This window comes from Ictalurus punctatus, chromosome 2 (genome assembly GCF_001660625.3).
Source record: "Ictalurus punctatus breed USDA103 chromosome 2, Coco_2.0, whole genome shotgun sequence".
Classification (NCBI taxonomy): Eukaryota; Metazoa; Chordata; class Actinopteri; order Siluriformes; family Ictaluridae; genus Ictalurus; species Ictalurus punctatus.
In genome coordinates this window covers 34,571,946-34,595,451 of record NC_030417.2, presented here as the reverse complement: position 1 = coordinate 34,595,451, position 23,506 = coordinate 34,571,946, and the positions used below count along the sequence as shown (strand labels likewise).

Below are 23,506 nucleotides of genomic sequence, written 5' to 3'. Positions count from 1 at the left end.
ACTAGCTCCGTGATGTCATCATGGAGGAGTGGAAGAGGACTCCAGTGGCATTCTGTGAAGCTCTGGTGAACTCCATGCCCAAGAGGGTTAAGGCAGTGCTGGAAAATAATGGTGGCCACACAAAATATTGACACTTTGGGGCCAATTTGGACATTTTCACTTAGGGGTGTACTCACTTTTGTTGCCAGCGGTTTAGACATTAATGGCTGGGTGTTGAGTTATTTTGAGCGGACAGCAAATTTACACTGTTACACAAGCTGTACACTCACTACTTTACATTGTAGCAACGTGTCATTTCTTCAGTGTTGTCACATGAAAAGATATAATCAAATATTTACAAAAATGTGAGGGGTGTACTCACTTTTGTGAGATACTGTACATATATATAAGCATTTAAATGTTAAATGTTTTCTAAATTCCTTCCTTTTTTACTTTTGGAGGTAACAAAATTCATAACGTTATAACTTTACAGTCCAAAAGGCAACTTTCCCATGTGTTTGGTTGACTCTTTCAAATGTTTAAAATATATATCTCAGGTTGAAAATCTGATGTAATAATGATGGCGTCATCAACATTTATTATTATTAAAAATTATTACTCCGGTGATTTATTAGCTTTTATCGCTTCTAATAGAGATACCATACAATCCCTTTATGAAACACGATCCAATATACGACTGTTAATCCGAATTACACAACGAGAGAAAATTCCCATTTGAAGCAAACTGCTGTGAGTCCATTCCTCACATATTTCCTGCCTTGTCTATTTGACGTGTGCTTTCACTCTTATTCACCGGAGCAGGTTTAAAATCTCAGAGCAGCTCACACACTCACTTGTTGTTTTGAGCGTCAGCTTCGAAGACCTGCTTGGAGACAAAGTGGTACTCGACCCCTTCCTTCTCATGGCTCTTCCTGGGCCGCGTCGTGTCTTTAGCAGAGTTAGAAAAGAAGAAACTGTCGCAGAAAATTCCACTTCATGCATTTGCAAAGTGTTTATTAAAGAAACAGGACGTAGACTGAGGTGTCCTTTACACTAATGCTCAAACACTCAAATCATAGCTTGACGTTATCCAGATTATAAAGTCCATCTTTATAATATATAATAATATATTATATCATTATATTATTATATAATAATATATTATACATATTTAATAATATATAATCCCGTATATAATATGATGGTTATAATATATATATATATATATATATATATATATATATATATATATATATATATATATATATATATATATATATATATATATATGAATATATAATATGATTATTATAATATGATGCCGTGTGCAACCTACTTTTTTAATAATTTGGAGGAAACTGAAAAGGTGATTAGAAAAATGAAGACCTTTATATTCATATTTGAGAAGAAAAATACTACATGTAGATTATTGCAGGATTTAATTGATCATTTAGTATTTTTTTTTAATCTCCAAAGTATTAAAAAAAAAAGTATTAATCTGACACACTCTGGTTTAAGATCAATGTTATTTTTCTTCTAGAAAATTCTTGTGAATCAAATAATGTGTTGAATAAAATATGCCAGGAGATTTTTTTTTGTGTGTGTGTGTGTATATATATATATATATATATATAATATATATATATATATATATATATATATATATATATATATATATATATATATTTTTTTTTTTTTTTTTTTTAAATCAATAAATAAATAATAAATAATTTGTTGAATAATACTGTATATGACTGGTGATTTCAAACTTTTTAGCTTAAGATAAATATTATTTATTCTGGACATTTCCAGGGAATACAATAATGTGTTGAATAAAATATGGCTGGTTATTTCAACCTTTTTAAAGTCGAAGATAAATGTTGTTTATTCTAGACATTTTGTGAATAAAATCATGTGTTGAATAATACATGATTGGTGAGTTCAAACTTTTCTCAGGATGTTTATTCCGATGCGATAGAAAATGATACATTAGTGTACCAAAACATAAATAATACAACATGTCTACGGACAATATAAAAGAGATGGTGAGGTGCAAAAGTTTGTATACCCTAAGCAAAACAGGAAGAAGACATGTTACACGGCCATTAGTGTAAAACAGATTATAGATACAGTTTATTTAATTTGAAAAATAAATGGGGCTGCAAGCAGTGTTTATATCTTCTCACTAAACTGAAACCCTGTATAACAGCATGTGCAGTTAGGAATTTGTGAATATGATTTTCCCAACAAGTATATGTTTATTATTGTTAATAGTTTTAATTGTATTTATTGTTTTTGTACAATAAGTGCCTTATGGAGTGAGTGTGTGTGTGTGTGTGTGTGTGTGTGTGTGTGTGTGTGTGTGTGTGTGATGATACAAAGGGACTCACGGGGTACAGCTACAGCATAGCGATGGGGATTTTCTGCTATTACTTTCTGCTTCAGCTCATTAATTCGTGCTCCGAGAGACCCTGAGGACACAAACACACCAACACTGCAAAACAAATTCAACTTTCTCTCCACTGAGAGCTGTGAATTTACATTCATGCGTTCATGCGAAGACGTTTGTTCACTGCAAAACAAATAATGAGCCAAACATTTTTTTTGTGAGAGTTCAAAAAGTACAACAGCCTTAGTCTGTTGCTCGCATTAAAAAAAAAAAATAAAAAAATAAAAAAGTCATACATTTTTGCTAATATTTCAGGAGGGTTTTTTTTTTTTTTTTAAAGCAGATTATCCAATTTAACATCGTGTAGTATGTCAAAATGTAAAAAGGTAAATTGGATTAAAGACATTTCAAGAAATCAGATAAACACACCAGGGCTGTAAGCCAATAATCAGGTTATGCAGTGCATGTATGCTTTATTTATTTATTTATTTTTTTAATTATTTAGTTTTTTTATCTGTGCATGTGCACAAGCCTCACAGGAAAAAAATGGCAAAAATCTCCATCTCTGGATTAAAATAAAGACAGCTCGAAAAAAAAAAAAAAATGTGTGCAGTTTCAACCTTAAAATCTCCCTAATATGTATTAAGCAGTAAAGCGACTCAAAAATGAAACCACAACACTTTTTTTTTTCAACCCTGCTACCATCTTCAGGTAGAAAATCCTCCTACAATAGAGGAAGCTTAAAAAAGAATGTTGAGGTGCAGTGCTAATATGTTGACCTAATAACTATGTTTTGACATATTAAGATATTATATTGTTAGGGCGTCTACTATATTTCCCTTGTTTTTTCTGCTTTCTTCATGTTTCTTTCTACACTAATCCTCGGCGTTGCGTTTGCAGATATGGATACGCAATTGTGGAGGTTAGCAATATTTATTCTTCTGTTTGTTGGACTGTACCGCTCCGCACTGGGAGACCCATCACGGCTAGATTGTTTAAACTGGGGAGCCTCTGTTAGCACTGAGCAACACCAGGATACTTCCTACAGAAAGCCCGGTGATCCCTGAGGAAATTAGGAGAAGGAGAAGGGGAAACAGAGCTGGACTTAAAGGCCGGGAGAGAAAAAATATGATACAAACCGTTCATTCCGTCCGTTATTATGGGGAATGTGAGATCTCTCTCCAATAAGATGGAAGCGCTGATGGCGCTAATCACGCTGCAGAGAGAATACCGAGAGTGTAGCATCATGTGCTTCACGGAGACGTGGTTGAACGATCTCAGTACGGGTTCACTGGTTACGCTGGACGGATTTCAACTTGTGAGGGCGGACAGGAAAGCAAAGGAGAGCAGCAAGAGGAAGGGTGGGGGAATAGCGATGTTTGTGAATGAGAGATGGTGTAACCTGGGTATATCAGAGTTAAAGAGCAGCGGTGCACTAAGGATATTGAGTCGCTAGCGGTTAGCATGCGGCCATATTACCTGCCGAGGGAGTTCTCGCACGTCATCGCGATAACTGTCTACATCCCCAACTCGGCTGACGCTACAACGGTATGTGAGCTACTTCACACTGTTGTGTCACAGCTGCAGACATCGCACCCACGGTCCCTCCTTCTCATCTCCGGGGACGTTAATCCTGCTTCCCTGTCCTCAACTCTCCCCACCTTCACAGAGTATGTTAAATGCCACACTAGGGGCAATAAAACATTGGATCTGCTGGGTGCAAACACAAAAGATGCATACAGTTCTTCACCCCTTCCCCCGCTCGGCCGCCCAGATCACAACCTGGTCCATCTGCTGTCTGTCTACATACCTTTGGTGAATAAACAACCTCCAATCACAAGGTATGTGACTTTGTCAACTGGTTTGAATTAAACCACCTCTGCCTCAATGCCAGCAAGACAAAGGAGATGGGAGTCGACCTCTGCAGGAGGCCAGCCCGGTCTATGCCGGTGAGCATCCAGGGTATGGACATCGAGAGGGTGGAGACATATAAATTCCTGGGTGTTCACCTCTACAATAAACTGGACTGGTCCACAAACTCAGATATCCTGTACAAAAAGGGTCAAAGTCGTCTCCACCTGCTGAGGAGACTGAGGTCTTTTGGTGTGTATAGGACCCTGCTTAAAACTTTCTATGACACTGTTGTAGCATCTGCTATCTTATACGCAGTAGTTTCCTGGGGAGTCGGGAACACAGAGAGGGACAGGAAACGTCTCAACAAACTGGTTAAGAGGGCTAGCTCTGTCCTGGTCTACCCTCTGGACAGCATAGAGGTGGTGGGGGAGAGGAGGATGTTAACTAAGAGTGCGTCTATCATGAGCAATTCCTCTCACCCCCTGTATGAGATACTGAGGTCCCTGAGCAGCTCCTTCAGCAACAGACCGCTGCACCCTCAGTGCATGAAAGAGCGCTACCGCAGGTCTCTTTCAGACTCTTTAATGCAACAACAACATAATGTAGCCCTGCTAGCAGTTTTTTGCATCATCAAACCCACACATTATTATTATTTGTTGCTCAACCCTCTCTTGTTAACTGCGCAATAATCCATTTGAACACACGGTTCAAAACTTATGACCGTAAACGTACGTCCGAATTAGGCCCAAATTTGACAAGATGGTGGCGCTAGAGCAACCAGACAATTCTATTCCATATACACACTAGACAAAAACAAAAGAAGAAGAAAGGGAACAATAACAAAATAATAATAATAATAATAATAATAATAATAATAATAATAATAATAATCCTTATTCTGTTTCCCAGAGAGTAAGTAAGCCAGATTTCAGTTACACATATATACGTCTTTTAGGCCGTGCTGTAGATTTTTTTACTCAGTGTAATAACCAAGGGTTTGTTTTAGAAATATTGATCTCCGTAAGCAGGTGATGAAGCTTTTACTAATTCTGATGAACTGGTGAGTTCCCTCAGGACCGAAGCTTCTCATTGTGATGAACGTGACACACTTTGTTGTCTTACCGATGAGCACCACTAGCCGAGGTCTCTCATTGGGCCGCTGTTGGTATCGTGTCACTTCCTCGTAGGTGAGCAGCTCAGGCTCGGTGGGGTCGGACGCGTTGGCCTCCCCTGTCGGGCTCTGCCGATCCTTACGGCTCAGACGGAAACTCCTTCGCAGACCGGCTGAGAGAAGATCAAAAGGTCATACGAAAAGTTATAGAACAATTTCTGATATACAAGCCCAATTCCAAAAAAAGCTGGGATGCTGTGTGAAATGTAAATAAATGTAAATACAAACAGAAGGCAGTGAACGCAAATCTCATAAACCCATATGTTATTCAGAATAGAACATAGAAAACATGTCAAATGTTTAAACTGAGGAAATGTACTGTTTTAAGAAAAAAAAGGGGCCATTTTGAATTTGATGGCTGCAACATGTCTCAAAAAAGTTGGGACGGGGCAACAAAAGGCTGGAAAAGTAAGTGTGACTAAAAAGAAACAGCTGGAGGAACATTTTGCAAATAATTAGGTTAACTGGCAACAGGTCAGTAATATGATTGGGTATAAAAAGAGTATCTTAGCGAGGCGGAGTCTCTCAGAAGTAAAGATGGGATGAAATCTGGATGGTTCCTCCAGCTGTTTCTTTTTAGCAACACTTACTTTTCTAGGCTTGTGTTGCTTCCCGTCCCAGCTTTTTTAAGACGTGTTCCGGTCATCAAATTCAAAATTACCTAATTCTTTTCTTAATTACCTTATGTTCTATTGTGAATAACATATGGGGTTATGAAATTTGCAAATCATCGCATTCTGTTTCTATTTACATTTTACACAGCGTCCCGACTTTTTCGGAATTGGGGTTGTAAATTGAGGTATCAAATGTGGTCTTTATGTCACTTCCTTTAACATAATCAGACTGGAGTGCATTTGAACAACTGTACATTTTCTCACTTTCAATCACTTTATTGGCATTTAATGTCTTTTTTCCTTCGTGAACTCTAGGCATTCCTTATATTTACGGAAACCATGTTCGATCATTATATACACGTATAGCTTAGCAAAGTCTCAATGGAAGCTGACAGTCCTGCAGTTAATTAGCACAGAGTAAAAGAGTGTGTTGGTGTAAAGGGTTAATAGGGCACCTGAATGGAATGAACAGGGACAGTACCTGTATAAAAGTCCCAGGAAAACACCTGGCCACAGGAGGGCGCCATCGCTTTACACTTAGAAGAGACTACAACGCGTATTAGACCACTAAACAGTTGCGCACAGGACACTCTCTGCCCTCAACTACCAACCCTGAGTCAGTTCTCCTTCTCTCACATCAGTGTTCACTGCTTCCCAAACTACACCGACATCTACAGCAGTAACCCCGATGTTCTGTTCAAGTCAAAATGACCTTTTTTCAAATATAAATTATTTTTTTTAAATGCAGTACTACATACAATAAAACGTTTTCCTCTTTTTTTTTCCTTTTTAACCAGACACTTTATGAACACGACTCTGCGTTTCAGAGTATTTGAAATAATTACGTTAGACATTTTTTTGTTGTTGTTGTTTTTTTTTAATAAAGTGAAATGTGCACATATGAAATAAGAATATAAATAAAACATTTCTTTTAGCTGCCGTCCCGTTCCATTCATCTCTTATATACACTTCCATCTATGCACATTAGGGAGATAACCAACTATTTATATACAGTAACTATATATGAACTGTGCCCAGAAATTCCCAGAAATAGTGTTTATGAGATGAATGTAATATACGTCAGATATTTTAACTGGAAATTAATGATTGGATAATTAGATTATGATTACATAGATGCAGATCATGTTTTTGTTTGTTTGTTTGTCTGCTTTACACTCTTACAAAAAGGGTTTCTGAAGGGATAGTTGGATGCTTAAATCAGTTCAATCAAATGAAACAAAATTAATAACTAATATATGATCCTGTAAATTACCCCTGAACTAAAAAAAAAAAAACATGATTTAAAAAAGCTACCTCTTCTTGGATGATCTAATCTCGATACTGTATATACTGTAAATGGTTGGTTATATAAGTGTATTTATTTAAAAATACTGTTTACAAAAATGACCAAAAGTACTTGCTTTTTAAGTAATGTTTAAGTTAATGTTAATGGTAAAAGTTCATTTTTGAAATAACCAATTCCTCTTGCTTGGAACCTGATCATATAGTGTAGTTTAAATATATAGTATTAATCCCTCAAGGGTTCATTATTTCTTAACAGTTCCACGGTCCATAAAGTTCAAACTATGAATAAAATATTCATTTATTAAGGTTCAAACCTTAATAAAAATAGTTTTCAAGGTACTTTTTAATATTTTTTTTAAATTTATTTTAAAATAGCTAACTCTTCTTGGATGATCTACCCATGATTATGTAGATTAATATAAATAGTTGATTAAATAAATGAAGTACGGTGAACATACATTTTAAATGACTTGTTGTAAGAGATATCCGATTATAATACCCTTAGTTTTATAAAACCCTTGAAGCAAAACTCTACTTGCATGCCTGGATCCTGATTATATGGATTAATATTTTATGATTAACTTGTTGATTATTCTTACTAAGCATTTATAAAGCAAAAAAAAAAAACTAATAATAATTTCAGAATTAAAACAGTAACAAAAAAAGACTTTCATGTTACACAGATGATTAGAGAATGGCATGACAAGGGAAAACTTATGCTAAGCTAGCTACTGAGTTAAAGTTAGTCATGAACACTTGTTTGACAGGTTTGTTTGATGTTATATAAATTGATGAGAAGATGAGAATACAAATCGAGACGCTAAAATCTCACTCGTGTCTGTCTGTGAGAAATCCAAGTAGTTTATTAGCAGTCAGCTAGCCAGCGAACTGTTTGAGATATCAGGAGATATAGTGTGTATTCATATTTATAGAAGGGTTGTAGGTGTAGAGATGTTCCTAGTTTGATTGGGCATTAAAACGATGTTATATTTGATTATGATCCAATCATAGATTCATTTTCTGGATAGTTCTAAACTTAGAAGCTACTATTTTTTGATAAATCATGAACAGAGCATGAGGGTTAACCTGAGTTTGTTTGTTTTTTTGTCCTGTATTTAACCCAAAAATAACCTTGTCTAGTCTTTTCTATAGGTTTCTCTGTAACCCCGACCTCAGGTCATTTGTAAAGGGCAGAGTGTATCAGCATTTGAACACTTAGAGCAGTGAGTGAAGCAGCCAGTCGTGCGAGGCGGCTGATTGCAGGCCAGCAGCTTGGGCAGTAAAGGGTAAAGGTCAGAGGGTAACGGTCACGAGCCAAGGCATAGAGAGGCAGGAAGATGGAGAAAGGATAGGAAAGGACTCATAAGAGGAGAGGGAAAAGAGCTTAATACCTCAATCTGACACAAGTGCAGCCTCAATTGGGTTTTAGATCAACAACAGGGAGTGAAAGGAAAGCTGGTTTAAAATAATTTATGCATGAAAGGATTAAATAAATAGACTTGAGCTCGCACTTCTGCTTTTCAGCAGTAGAGGGCGCTGATTGCATGGGATTTGGCAGTGTGATTACCCAGACAGGAGGAAATATGGTGTGAAGGTGACCTTGGGAGAGTAAATGATGTAAATTCAACATCCATACGCGCATTTCCAGGTGTGTTTGTGTCTGAATCTCTATACGTTCCCACTATATGTTTAAAAAAAAAAACTAAAAAGGATTGTTTAGGGGTGGGAAACTTTCTCGCAAAAAAGTCTGATTCAGTTTCAATTAAGGGTTCCCGTCTGTATTATATGAATTCATGCATTCAATTTATGCATCTTGATTTGTTTTTATTTCTTTATCCTACATTATACACTTATCTATTACTAGTATGACTACTTTCTGGGCTTTTTTAAAAATAAATAAATAAATAAATAAAACCCTTGTGCGTCCTTATGGACATTTCTGTCTTGTTTATTTTTTATTTTATTTTTTTCCATTTTGTATGTCTTTTAATTTTTTATTTTTTATTTTAATATTTCAACCTCATTTGCTTTCATAGATCTATTTTAAACTAGCTACACAGAATAGTTACACTCAGAAAACACTTAAGACAAAAAATGTCCCCATTGAAACCCATTCAAACTGCAATATTTTATCCCTGTGACGTTTAAGGACAAAATCATGCATTCCGTGTTAATAGGCTTTTATTTTCTTGACAAGGTTTCAAAACCTTGAATTTTTTTTAAAGGTTTTCTGAAATGTGTAGTATTTTCTCAGGTTTTGCCACGGGGAAAATCCATGCTTTACCTTTTTTTCTGATTCTGCTGTATTACACAGCACTGCAGAGCAACTGAATAAATGATGCAGTTATAATATTGTGTGTGTGTGTGTGTGTGTGTGTGTGTGTGTGTGTGTGTGTGTGTGTGTGTGTGTGTGTGTTTGTATGGATATCAGAGTTGTGATCTGTATGTATGTACTGAAATTTTCATGTATGTGTGTGAACAGTTTGAAAGAAAGAAATGACACTGATTGTACCGGAAATCACAAATCCGTCCCCATGTATACAAGACAAAGGTTACAGAGCTTTGAAGATTTTTGCATTACGTAAAGAAAGGCGTGAAAGTGGAAAAAAAATATTAATATATAATATTTCTATGACAGTTTTTTGACATGGACATTTTTGTCCTTTATGGACCTGAGTGGTAGGGTGTTTTTTGTTTGTTTGTTTGTTTGTTTGTTTGTTTGTTTGTTTGTTTGTTTTAAATCTGACACTGCATAAAAAATTTGAATGCATCAAAATGAATGTTGTTGTTAATCATCGACATGTCAAAGACTGTAATAATCAAAGAAATATATTCTGCTTAGCATTTAGTATATGGAAAATAATTACTTTTTTTCCATTAAAAATAAAAACAAAAACATCTGTGGCATTATGTAAACAAACCAGCGTTTAAAGGGTTAAAATTCTGAAAATGAATGAATGTTTGGTAATTATGATTAGAATTTATGCTGGTAAAAAAAAAAAAATAAATAAATAAAAAATCTGACGTCAGTGAAAGTAGAGAAAAATATTAATATATAAAATTTTCATGAAAGTTTTTGGACATGGACATTTTTGTCCTCTATGGACCTATGTGTAACTTTTTTTAATTGACGCACAAGGGTTAAGCATTGTTTACTAGAGGGTCCCAAAAGTCCACCGAAGAACGCCTTTGACAAAAGAAGAACAAATGGGAATCATTCTCATGGCTGGATCGGGAAGCTGTCGCGAAGTTCTGATGGACTTTAACAGGAAACATATCGAGCACACCGCACACGACACTGTCGCCGGACTTATTAACAAATTCAAAAAGACTGGAAGTGTTGCGGCCCGAACGCGAAGTAGGACGTCCGTGAACATCCGGTGACGAAGACACGACCGACGTGGTGCTGGAGAATTTTGTGACACGCTGTAAATTCATTTAAATGATTTAAACTGGGGCCATCAGAACAAGTACTATAAAGAAAATTGATATTTGATTTTAGTTTCGAAGGCACGGAAATTTACATTAGGAAAACAAATTGCAAAACCTTCTACTTTTATTCACCCAAACTAAAGGACTTTTGTGTCACTAAGCAAGCACTTTTCAGAGTTCTGCATATATATAAGGAATAAAACACTTTGGGGTGTGAAGTGGAGTTACTGTTGCCATCCTGAAATGGATTATTATCAAAGAGCAGCATGCCCAAAAGTATTTCATTCCTCTTATACCACAGCAATTTCTCAAGGATTTGTTTTCGTGTTTTGTTTTTTTTTTACATTTATTAACAAACAACAAATTGTACATTTTTCACCGTTTATAGTTATGTAGGTTTCCTGTTTGAGAAACAAGTTAGTTCCTGTTTTCATTTACATACGGTACATTACAGCAGCTACCGTACCGTATAAACCGTCATTTCGTGACGTTAAAAACGCATCTCGTCATGTTACTGAGAAACCACGAAACACGCTCCTCTGTCCTGAAGACTTTCTCATGGCGGAAAACTGCTACAAAGCGCTGACACTGGAGGCTCCTTCCATCTACGTCTCGTTACAGAACGTTTTTTTTTTCCTTTTTCCGTAATGTTTTTCTGTTTTAAAAGTCATTGCGTCGCTATAGAAACGATAACGTGTCAGGACAAGGTATAAACCTGTGATTTGCAGCTGGGACTACCGTCAGTGCTGGTGTTATAGAAAATGACTCAACACCTCCTGACCAATCAGAATGGAGAATTCAACAGTATAATCAAATCAACAGTATAATAAAAGGTTTATGATGATTTTCGGATGGATCTTCTGAAACAGGACGAAATCATGTCTATGAATCATTTATTTTTTCTATCCTTAAACTGACTATGACTTAATATTATCCGTTGTTACCCAGATGAGGACGGGTTCCCTTCTGAGTCGGGTTCCTCTCAAGGTTTCTTCCTCATATCATCTTAGGGAGTTTTTCCCTCGCCACCGGCTCGCTCAATAGGGATAAATTCACACACTAAAAATCTGTTTCCTGTGTTTATACGTTTCTGTAAAGCTGCTTTGAGACAACGTCCATTGTTAAAAGCGCTATACAAATCAAATTGAATTGAATTGACTTTGGAGGGGGAAAGGCAAAGCTCTAAAAGCTCTAACATGACTCACACTCTCTGTGTGTCAGCCTCACATTAGCAAGCACACCCTGCAGGTAACACCCTGCACGTAACACCCTGCACGTAATGAGGGTCTAATATGAGAGACATTCATAAAGTGACAACGCTTTCTGTCTCTCTCTGTATCTCTTTCTCTGTATTTCTGTGGGCTCAAAAACTGAGCTGAATTATTCATCAAAATCACCTCGTCCTCAGAAACAACCTCATATTGTTTATTCCACCCCAATATCCACTGTTTCTCCAGCTGCTCGTTTCAGAAGGCTTCAACCTGCTGCTACACTCTGAAGAGACGATCAGCAAGGGTTCGTGAGCGTGTGTGTGTGTGTGTGTGTGTGTGCTAGGCAGCTGAGGAAGGCATGCAGGCTCTCACCTATGTAGTGTCCATTGAAATAGCCCTCACAGTCACAGTCCTCTGTAGGGAGAGCAAGCAGGGAGAGAGGGAGTGAGCTCAGGAAGAAGACAGGAGGACAGGAAGGAGTGAGGAGGAAACAGCATGGATGCAAGCTCTGGAGCAGCAGGATGGAAAGCATACACACACACACACACATGCACATGCACATACAGGCAGGCAGGCAGTAAATATGCAGCATAAACATAGCAGTAAACATCTGTATATAGGGTGTATATATTTATACAACATGTAATGTACAGGCAAATAGAGACATAGACGTGATGTAGAGTTAATATGGAGTAGGATTAGCTACACTGAGCCTTCACAGCACATTCATACACTTTGTATACACAGATTTATGAAAGGATTATATCAGATGACATTAGAAAGGGTTGTGTAGTTTGTTTTAACATAAAATAGGATTACTGTTACTGTATCTTTCAATTCTTTTAGTTCCTTATCCTGCCATGTTTTATTACATTTAATGTGCAAAGTAGAGAGGGAATGAGTTAAACTTGCCTTAAAACTTGCCTCACATGCATAATACAGTGTGAATGGAATATAAAAAGAAGGTATGTTTTATTCACGAGGTACGTAATAATAAAAATCTTTTCACCGCCTCTGTTTAAATGTTGCTCGCATCATAGGCGAGAACATGCCGCGATGATCTACTTTCCAATAACAAACTTTGCGACTCTGATGTCAAATCATTTGAAGATGCTTTCTGGTCATTTTGAAAGCCTAAAGCATAATGTCGAACAGTCTTCTTGTTATGAAAGCCTAGTAAATGGCATCATTTAGGCAGAAACGAGTTTCCTCAAATTTTATACCTGCTTTTCGGTCGTACTAATTTGCGCGTGCACGGGCCGTTCCTGAAGTCATTTTGAGGCGCAGTAGATCATGTTATGGCTGCTTATCGAATATATTTGCATATACGTTGCCTTGTGTTTTGCATTGTTTACACATAAATATCCCAAAATATATGCATATTCATTAAGTCATTGCCAGAGCCATATCTCCCTGCAGTTCTTGCCTGGTTTCCCACTGGAGCTAAGCAGGGTTGAGCCTAGCCAATAGCTGGATGGGAGACCTCCTGGGGAAAAGTAAGGTGGCTGCTGGAAGTGGTACTAGTGAGGCCAGCAGGGGGCGCTCACCCTGTGGTCTGTGTGGGTTTTAATGCCCCAGTATAGTGACAGAGACACTATACTGTAGAAACGGCACCGTATCTCGGATGAGACGTTAAACTGAGGTCCTGACTCTCTGTGGTCATTAAAAATCCTTCTTTCTGGTAAAAGAGTAGGGGTGTACCCCTTCTTGTGAAATTCCTCCATTGGTCCTTCTCTATCATGGTCCTCTAATAATCCCCATCTCTGAATTGGCTACATAACTCTCTCTGCTCCATTAATAGCTGGTGTGTGGTGGGCGTTCTGGTGCACTATGGCTGCCGTCGCATCATCCGGGTGGATGCTACACACCAGTGGTGGTTGAGGAGACCACACCCCCCCCCACCCCAATACTCTGAAAAGCATTTTGAGTGTCTACAAAAGCACTATATAAATGTAACTAAGTCTTATTTTTCGCTAAAGATTTATATATTAGTATAAATGTAGGTTTATAATGTACAATGTGAAAGACTTTTTTTTCTCATACAGTCATGCCAATAAAGTTAATGAAGCTTAAACGAGGAGAGAAAGAGGACTAGCCTAATTATATGGAAAGGAGAAGAGAACGGATGGGGATGACAGAGGGGGATCATGGGAATTGGTGAGATATGAAGAGTGCAATCATGTCCGTGTGGCAGGGTGCCAGTGTGTGTGTGTGTGTGACTGAGCATCACGTCTTGACTAGGAGCAGAGCTGGACTAATTATTTCCTAATCATTGTGATCGTGAGCTGAATGTGTGTGTGTGTGTGTGTGTGTGTGTGTGTTTGTGTGTGTGTGTATCTAGCTTTGTACCTACCTTTGTCACATCCCTGGTCATCTAGCGTAGCCGTGGTAAAGGAAAGAAAAATCTATTACATATTTTGTGCTGCTGGTTTGTTGTGTGTGGTGGGCGTCATAAATCATATAAGCAATCGGGCGCTCAACGGCTTAGTGGTGAGCACATTCGCCTTACACCTCCAGGGTTGGGGGTTCTATTCCCACCGTGGCCCTGTGTGTGCAGAGTTTACATGTTCTCACGTGCTCTATGCCTTCAAACTCCAGTTTCCTCCCCCAGTCCAAATGTCTATGTTATCAATATTATTTAAAGTATTCATATCTCACAAAACATATGAGTATCTGTAAGATCCAAAATAAAGTGAACAGCAACAGATAAGTGCAAAAGTTTGCACACCCTTAGGAAAAAAATAAACAAGATTAAGAAATGTCATTCATACTTTATAGTAACAGGACATTTAGGGTGTTTGGATATACAGACTTTTTAAAAAAAAAAAAATTTCAACCTTCATTAGCACAAGTAATAAAGATGGTCAATTAATGTACAGTATGCACTGTATACAAGAGATTCATATTAAAAATAGACCACCTTCTCTGTCTATTCTTGTTCACATTTCTGTTATAACTCGGACGCCATAGTGTACGTTGACGTCTTCAGATCAGGTCTGGAGACCCTTTCATGGGGAAACCACTTTTCACACATCGATTTCACTATTGTGGATTGTTTTCTTGTCGCAGGATTCACCCACATTACCACATTTCATTCGAAACGTCGAGGAATTCTTGCTTCTTTTTTTTTTTTTGTAGATAACTTGTAAAACAGAGATTTGCTTTCTTTCTTTTTGTTTCATTTAAAAGCTATGGGGAGCACAAACTTTTGCCCTACAACGCCTACGATCATAAAAAGGAACTTAACAGCTGAATCACTGAGGCAGAAATAACCGTATGTTGATTTATTTTCATGGAACTAGTTTTGGCATCTATTACACGTAGAACTCTGATGTCAATAATCGATATTAGCTGCCGTCTCTCATGCGTGTAAATTATTGCTGTGTGTGAAAGGGAAGAAATAAAGGCAGTACTCACATGCAGTTTGTTTGGGTGATTTGGAATTCGGTAAAGTGCCCATTTTGTGTCTGTAGGCCAACCGCCTAAGAGCAAAGAGGAGTAATTTAACAGTGACACCGAATTTATTTAATAACCTCAAATATCTTATTTGCATAACTTTTGTGACCCCGAATAAATGAGTCTCGCACCTCTCCTGGAACTGTTTGGACGGGATGAGTCCGGCGCGCAGGTTGCTGTCCCCGACTTTCTTTGCCTGCCACCAGGTGGCGTCATCCTGGCTCACAACCTGCAGGATGTCGCCGCGCTTAAACGGTAGCCCTGCCTCCTGACAGGGCGTGGCCTTGTCCTCTAAAGGAACATAGTCGAACAGCGCCCGCATGAAGACCTACAGAAAAAGAGTTCAAATTCTGCGACATCTTTAAGCATTATGTCACGGAGGAGCGTAATCAGTGTTACCCACCTTGCTCTCTTTCAGCCTGTCCTCTTCTTTAATGGCAGGGATGATCTTTAATGTAATGGAGCCTTGCGACTGAGACTGAGAGAAAGACAGAAGTACGGAAAATTCAGCTGCACACTTACACCGTGCCGGGATTCAAGAATAAAATGCAAAAAAAAAATAATAATTTTGTCTTTTAGCGTCCGATGTGTTGATGTTTTCTGATTCGTTTTGAACTGCTTCCTAAATCGATCAGCCCGTACAGGATTCCGCAGGGTTTCTTGTGATTGTTGCGGCCGAAAATGCTTGATTTTGCCTTTTATTTATTTATTTATTTTTAATCTTGCGGAGTTTTTTGAGCTTTTTTGAGGAAAACTACCTGAACTGGTTTTGCACGGCTTTTCGCGGTGATGTTCGTTCGTAAACGAGACCTTTTAGCTCTACTCGCGAATCATAGAGGGCTTTGGCACACACGACGTGTGTCATATCGCGGCAAGCCAGTGACTACGTTTCCCATCCTGCACTGCGGCCTACAAACATGGCCGCCATGGACTACAATTCCCAGAACACTCATTCATTCTAATCACGCACACCTGCATCCAATCTCACACACAATCCCACCACAATTTAAAAGGACTTTCCAGGCATTCACTCTTTGCGTAGTATTGAGTGTTATCACCGTACCAAGCGTTTGTACCCTGTACCTCGTTTTGATTCGTGTTCTTTGTTCTTGTTTCTCGTTCTTGATTCTCGCCTTGCCCAGTTTATGCCTGTTTGCCGATCGCCTGACCCTTGGCCTGTTTCTTGTCCTCGCTATGGTCTCATGTTTTGGATTTGTCAGGAAAAGTGCTATGATTGATCATCTGCCTTGTCATTCAAATTGTCTCTATCTGTGAAAGTAGGTGTTTCTTGGCCACATTTATTGATGAAATCTTTGACGAAACATATGCTAATCAGAGCAATAATAGCCTCTAGGCATTATATGGAATAGAAATATTTGTTTTATTCGCATCCCTACAATGAATGAAGGTATATCATGACGATGATGATGATGATGATGATGTGTGTCATACTAATAGTTGGCTGATCTCGTCTGGCCTCTTGTGCATCACGGAGATGCCGTTCACTTCTCTAAGTTCATCACCTACATGCACCAGACCTGCACAAACATAAGAAATAGGATCATCAGTCATTAATAACATTCATTAAAGCCTATATAATATATAACGAATGCATGTTTGTGTTGAATACTTATCCAGACCTTATGAAGAAAGCAAAACTCTACGAGTATTCATGAGTATGCAAATAGGAAACAAACTCATAGTCCTACTGCTATCCAAACCCCCAACCAACCCCACTACGTTATGCTTTTAGCTACGGCATAGTGTGAGATTATGTACGTGTGAACTTCTGTCTGAGCCTAAGGATGCGTTTTTTACAAATTAAAATGTTTAAGTTTGGAAGTTATGGACTTACATCTACCGACTTGTGTGCTGAAGACACAACGCTAGCCAGCTAGTCAACTAGCGTATAACTACTACACTTTACTAGTAAACTACTGTAGCTCACATCTGTCACACTGTATCTAAGAATTGGGATTTCAGTATTAGTGTCTCAAATCTTATAGTGTTTAAATCTAAATAAATAAATAAATAAATAAATAAATAAAAAGGGACTTTAATACAATGGTAAAACAATCAAAGAGGAAATAACCACAAAAAAAAAAAACCCCATCGACCATCACAACACTCTACATTCTACAAACACGAGAAAGCCTTGGGGCAATTTCAAATCAGTCAGAAGAACCAGAAATCCAAGAAACTGCTGTAAAATGCATAAGCTGAATTAGCATAGCTTTTTGATTGAAGTGTCACTCACCACTCCTGTCTGCAGCTCCACCTTTCATAATGCGCGCTACAATGACGGCTCCTGTGGACTCATCACGTCGAATGGTGGCCCCCTGAGAGGACGACCAACACCCACACCCACACACACACACACACACACAGATGAGAAGAATAGATTAGAAATACTATTGATTAATTACACAGGGTCTCAAACGTTTTGCAGATACGTTTAAATTTCATACACCGTCTCAATACAGATTTATTTCATGAGCATCCGATTATATAAATTCTAGGCTCATTAACTTATCATGTGTACATTAATATTATTGGCTATTTACTATAGCTGTATAGCTTTTATTTATTTATTTATTTATTTATTAAATTCCTGGACTTTCCACTGACATTAGGTACAGGCAACATGTTTTGGACTTAACTATAAGAACTGAATAATTATATACGGCTTTGGTAAGGTTATGCTTCATGGACCCCACACTTTCCGAGCCACTGATATGTATGTACAATATTCAATGTATTAATGCTATCTGGAACATACTGATGATTGAAATACATTGAGTAAGGTTTGGTTTTTAATTCAATGATGAACGATGCTCACTATTTAAAATTATTAAAATGATATGACCGATTATATGAAAGGAGCTCCCGTCCCATCCCAAGTTTCATTTGTATTAATGAAACTCCAATAGTTTATATATCATTACATAGTTGTATGCTCTCTCTCTCTCTCTCTCTCTCTCTCTATATATATATATATATATATATATATATATATATATATATATATATATATATATATGAGAGAGAGAGAGAGAGAGCATGACACACAATAAAAATAAATAAATAAATAAATAAAAGCAATCAACCCTGCAGAAGCCTAGCAGCACATTACAGAAGAACCTTGACGCTTAGTCTTGCTGAACCTTTAAAATGCCGACACACTTGAGATGAATAAAGTCGTGCTGCCTGTATAATTCCTGTACAGCATAAATAATAATCATTTTAATAAATAAATAAATAAATAATAATCATAATAATCATAATAAATATTCTCAGGATCTCTTTTCTCTCTTTTTCATCACTCGTCTTTCCTTTTCTCACCAGCGGCTCTTTGTTCTTGACCAGGCGTACGATCTTGACCGACTCTTCCTCCAACTCGTCGTTGAAGTCATCAGGAAGTGGAGGTAGCACTGGGTCAAAGTTCTTCTGCGCAACTGTGTCGTGAACGGACAGTAGCGCCTTGAGAGAGATTAGAAACTGTTATTGAGTTGCTGCCTTTTTTTTTTCTTTCTTTTCTTCTTTCTTTTTTTTTTTACAGAGTCTGCATCCTGACACAGTGATCATGTTAAACAGTTAAGTAAGTCCAATAAGGACAGTATCACTTACTCACTTACACATCAGTTTTTCGCTTACACTCAAATGCCCGTCACCCGGCCCTGATTACTGCAGCTTCACAACTGCAGCTACACAACTGTAGCTACACACTTTTGCAGCTACGCACTACTGCAGCTACACAACTGCAGCTACACACTATTGCAGCTACACGCTATTGCAGCTATGCACTACTGCAGCTACACAATTGCAGCTACATGCTATTGCAGCTATGCACTATTGCAGCTACACACTATTGCAGCTATGCACTATTGCAGCTACACAATTGCAGCTACATGCTATTGCAGCTACGCACTATTGCAGCTACGCACTATTGCAGCTACACAATTGCAGCTACATGCTATTGCAGCTACGCACTATTGCAGCTACGCACTATTGCAGCTATGCACTATTGCAGCTACACACTATTGCAGCTACGCACTATTGCAGCTACACACTATTGCAGCTACGCACTATTGCAGCTACACACTATTGCAGCTACGCACTATTGCAGCTATGCACTATTGCAGCTACACACTATTGCAGCTATGCACTATTGCAGCTAGACATTACTGCAGCTACACACTATTGCAGCTACACACTATTGCAGCTATGCACTATTGCAGTTACACACTATTGCAGCTATGCACTACTGCAGCTACACATTATTGCAGCTACATGCTATTGAAGCTACGCAACTGCAGCTAACGCTATGCAGCTACGCAACTGCAGCTACACACTATTGCAGCTACGCACTACTGCAGCTATGCACTATTGCAACTCCACACTATTGCAGCTACGCACTATTGTAGCTATACACTATTGCAGCTATGCACTACTGCAGCTACACACTATTGCAGCTACATGCTATTGCAGCTACGCAACTGCAGCTACACACTATTGCAGCTACACACTCTTGCAGCTACGCACTACTGCAGCTACACACTATTGCAGCTACGCAACTGCAGCTACACGCTATTACAGATATGCACTATTGCAGCTACACACTACTGCAGCTACACGTTATTGCAGCTACACGCTATTGCAGCTACACACTACTGCAGCTACACACTATTGCAGCTACATGCTATTGCAGCTACGCAAATGCAGCTACACACTATTGCAGCTACACACTATTGCAGCTACACACTATTGCAGCTACGCACCACAGCAGATACGCACCGTGGCTGTGTTTTAGATTTAATGTGAAGACTAGAAGATGTGTGTATACCCGTAAGTGAGGTGACATCAGCAAGTGGAGCAGCTCTTTCTCCTCGACACTCATGGGGCCACTCTGCAGTTCCTCAGCAACCTGAGAAGCAAAAAAGGAGGAAATTAGATATTATCTATCTTATCAAAATCTATTTTAACTAAATCCCTTTCCATACAAAATCAACTCAGAAATCCTGTCATGTTTTCTCCTGTTATAGATCACTAGCCAAAGCAGTAAAGTCTATGAACATTCATGAACATGAACTTGACATGATGTGAAAATTCTTTCAGTAATTCTGGCTGGCTGGCTAGAAAAATATTCATAAATTCATGAATTTACAATTATTGCTTAATCTGCCCAGGTCAGCTAGATAGCTAGCTAAGAATGAAAAGTTCAGAAATAAAAGTCTGCTCCATCTCATGTTAGCTATCTAGTGACAACCGTGCTAGTGAACATGAAAAGTATGAACATTTCATGAATATAACGAATATTTGCTCAGAAATCCAACCAGGTTAGCGTTTCTCAGCTAGCGATGTCAGTTATAAACACTTAGGCGTATGAGTTACAAATCTCTCGTTAGCTAGATAGCTTTCTTGGTAAGATTTATAACGAAAACCTTTTCTAGAATTATCAATACAATACATGTGTTAATATTCTTATTTGTTCCTTAAAAAAAGTTAGAAGAGTAACCATAGAGCCAACTAACTTAGCTAGACGATTTCCTTAGTAAACATTAGCAATAGTACCCTAAACAAGTGAAGCAACTCAGTAATACTTAAAAAAGAACACAAACACACACTTTTGTAGGCAACAATGAGTGTATAAGAGCATAAAGGTGACTAGATGCCATAACTTTAAGTTTGTACTTACATTTTCAAGCACAAATAATCCTTTTAGGTTAGCTAATGTTAGTTACCTAGATAGCAGCATAATGATAGCCAATTAGCATCAATTGTGAAATGTTGATTTTAGTATGGAAAAATCCTGTCAAATCCTGCACGCTCAGGTTAGCTAGCTTGCTAGTGTTACCAGTACAATCTTTGCATTTATGAACACGACTTCTCTCAGAAATCCAGTGACGTGAGTTTTCCTTAGCTAGCTAGTGTTAACTGAATGATTGATACACATTTATGAATATGAATTAAAAATCCACTGTCATACTTTTCCTCATGTTAGCTGACTAGCGAAAGCAGTGAGCTGTATTACAGTAACATTCATTAATATGCCTTTCAGCCAGGAGAGCATCCCTTAGCTACCTAACTTTAGCAGTGATATTTCTATTTTTAGTTAGCTTGCTAGTGTTAGCTGTGAACTCTACAAATCCGAGTCAAATTTAATGAAAACTCATGACTAGAACTTAAAGTTCTCTCAGAGATCCAACTAGGTTAGCTTTCCTGAGCTAGATAGATAGGTTCATCAGTAATATATACAGAAATATGCACTCGAATATCCTGTCAGGTTTATTCAAGTTAGCTGGCTAGCAAAAACAGGGACATTTATGAACATTCATGAATTTGACTTTGAAATCAACATCATTTGAAATTCTGTATCTGGCTAACAAAAATAAATCAATTCATTCATGAATGTTAGCTAGTACTGGCACTTATATTAATAAATATGTACGATTATCAATTAAAAAAAAAAAAAAAAAGAAAAGAAAAGAAAATCATCTCAGAAATCCTGTCAGGTTTTCTCTTATGAGCTAGCTAGCAAATTTTAAAAAAAAAAAAAAAAAAAAAAGGTTATAAACATTCATAAATATGGTTTAAAAAGTCTCTCAGAACAATTCTCTCATGTTAGCTAGCTGGCTAACACAATATGTGAAATATGATGCACGTAAATGAAATCCAATGACTTCCTTCCTAACACTTGAAGACTTCCCTGTATATGGACTAAAAAAGCACATTGTCTGCAGACACATCCAGTTATATCCTGTTATACCCATTACAGATGAGTGACTGATCTCAGACTGAATTACAGTGAAAAGTTTTCAAGTCTAAAGTGCTGTAAATCTAATCCATACACTCAGTGCTGCTGGGGTGAAGGAGGAACTGTGTGTGTGTGTATGTGTGTGTGTGTGTGTGTGTGTGTTGGGTTCTTACGTCTTCGGCGAGAGAGGAGGCGCTGTGGAGCACCGGTATGGGGCTCTGCCTTTCATACTGACGCAGCTTCTCGTGGATCTGTGGTGTCACACACACATCAGAAATAGAGACAAGTCAGGAGTAAATATCGGACTAATAAAACCGTAAACATTGTACATTGTAATATCATTTTGTCTGGCGCCGTTTGCACACGTTTACACACGTGCACTTTATGTCGTCTTATTTAGTTCTGTGTAGTCTCATGTAGTGTTGTTTTATGTAGCACCATGGTCCTAGAGGAGCTGTGTACTTTACCAGCTGTATAAGCCACTGGACTTGACATAGCATCAGGACCCTCACACCCGTACACACAAGCCGAAGGAGTAAAACCATACAGCGGTGTGAAAAAGTATTTGATTTCTTCTGTTTTTGTGCGTATAAATCATACTAAATAGTTCCAGAAATTTTGCGTACAGTGTTTTACTATCAATAAAGCTTTAGTTGTGCTGTCCGTTTGATCTTTGTACCAGTGTCATTGTGGAGAGGTGTGAAATGTTTGCCCCAAATGCTTGTTCACAGCGCTGTACATCACATTACAGTTTTAATCCATCCATGTTCCATACTGCTTGGTCACGGGGAGCCTGGAGCCTATCCCAGGAGACTCGGTTCACGAGGCAGGGATGGGGTGCCAACCACACACACACACACACACACACACACACACACAGTGACGAATCCATTCACACACTACAGACAATATGGAAACGCCAATCAGCCTACAACACGTTTTTGGAGTGAGGAGGAAACCGGAGTACCCGGAGAAAACCCCCGAAGCACGGGGAGACCTTGCAAACTCCACTCACACAAGGCGGAACTGGGAATCGAACCCCCGACCACAGAGCTGTAAAACAAACGTGCTAACCACTAAGCCACCATGCACATGATGTAACACTTTAACATCTTTAATAACATTGTAGCAGCAGAAACTGGTGTTTTATAAATTTGCTCACAATAATTAACACACACACCTTCATGAGGTAAGTCAGGCTCCTCTCACTGAAAACGTCTCTGAGGAAGACCATGTCCGCTTTGTGATTGGCATCAGGACGCAGCTGAGAGGTGAGCAGGGCCAGCGTCTCGTGCAGCCCTGAACATGGGACATGTGGAAATCACAACCCACCATTACGAA

The 23,506-nt window shown here is 38.2% G+C and overlaps 1 protein-coding gene across 1 annotated transcript in view; it reads right to left on the bottom strand.

Annotated features, from left to right (window-relative positions):
- Positions 1-23,506, bottom strand: part of mpp3a (MAGUK p55 scaffold protein 3a) — a 39,297-nt gene that overhangs the window by 5,768 nt on the left and 10,023 nt on the right. The window contains exons 3-16 of the mRNA XM_017484836.3: positions 23,346-23,464; positions 22,339-22,416; positions 20,255-20,335; positions 18,754-18,891; positions 17,669-17,750; positions 16,864-16,949; positions 15,815-15,889; positions 15,543-15,739; positions 15,373-15,437; positions 14,309-14,329; positions 12,328-12,369; positions 5,345-5,506; positions 2,370-2,450; positions 834-927 (exon numbers count right to left, since the gene is read on the bottom strand). Coding sequence (XP_017340325.1) covers positions 834-927; positions 2,370-2,450; positions 5,345-5,506; positions 12,328-12,369; positions 14,309-14,329; positions 15,373-15,437; positions 15,543-15,739; positions 15,815-15,889; positions 16,864-16,949; positions 17,669-17,750; positions 18,754-18,891; positions 20,255-20,335; positions 22,339-22,416; positions 23,346-23,464 — 1,321 coding nt within the window. The remainder of the gene's footprint in view (positions 1-833; positions 928-2,369; positions 2,451-5,344; positions 5,507-12,327; positions 12,370-14,308; positions 14,330-15,372; positions 15,438-15,542; positions 15,740-15,814; positions 15,890-16,863; positions 16,950-17,668; positions 17,751-18,753; positions 18,892-20,254; positions 20,336-22,338; positions 22,417-23,345; positions 23,465-23,506) is intronic.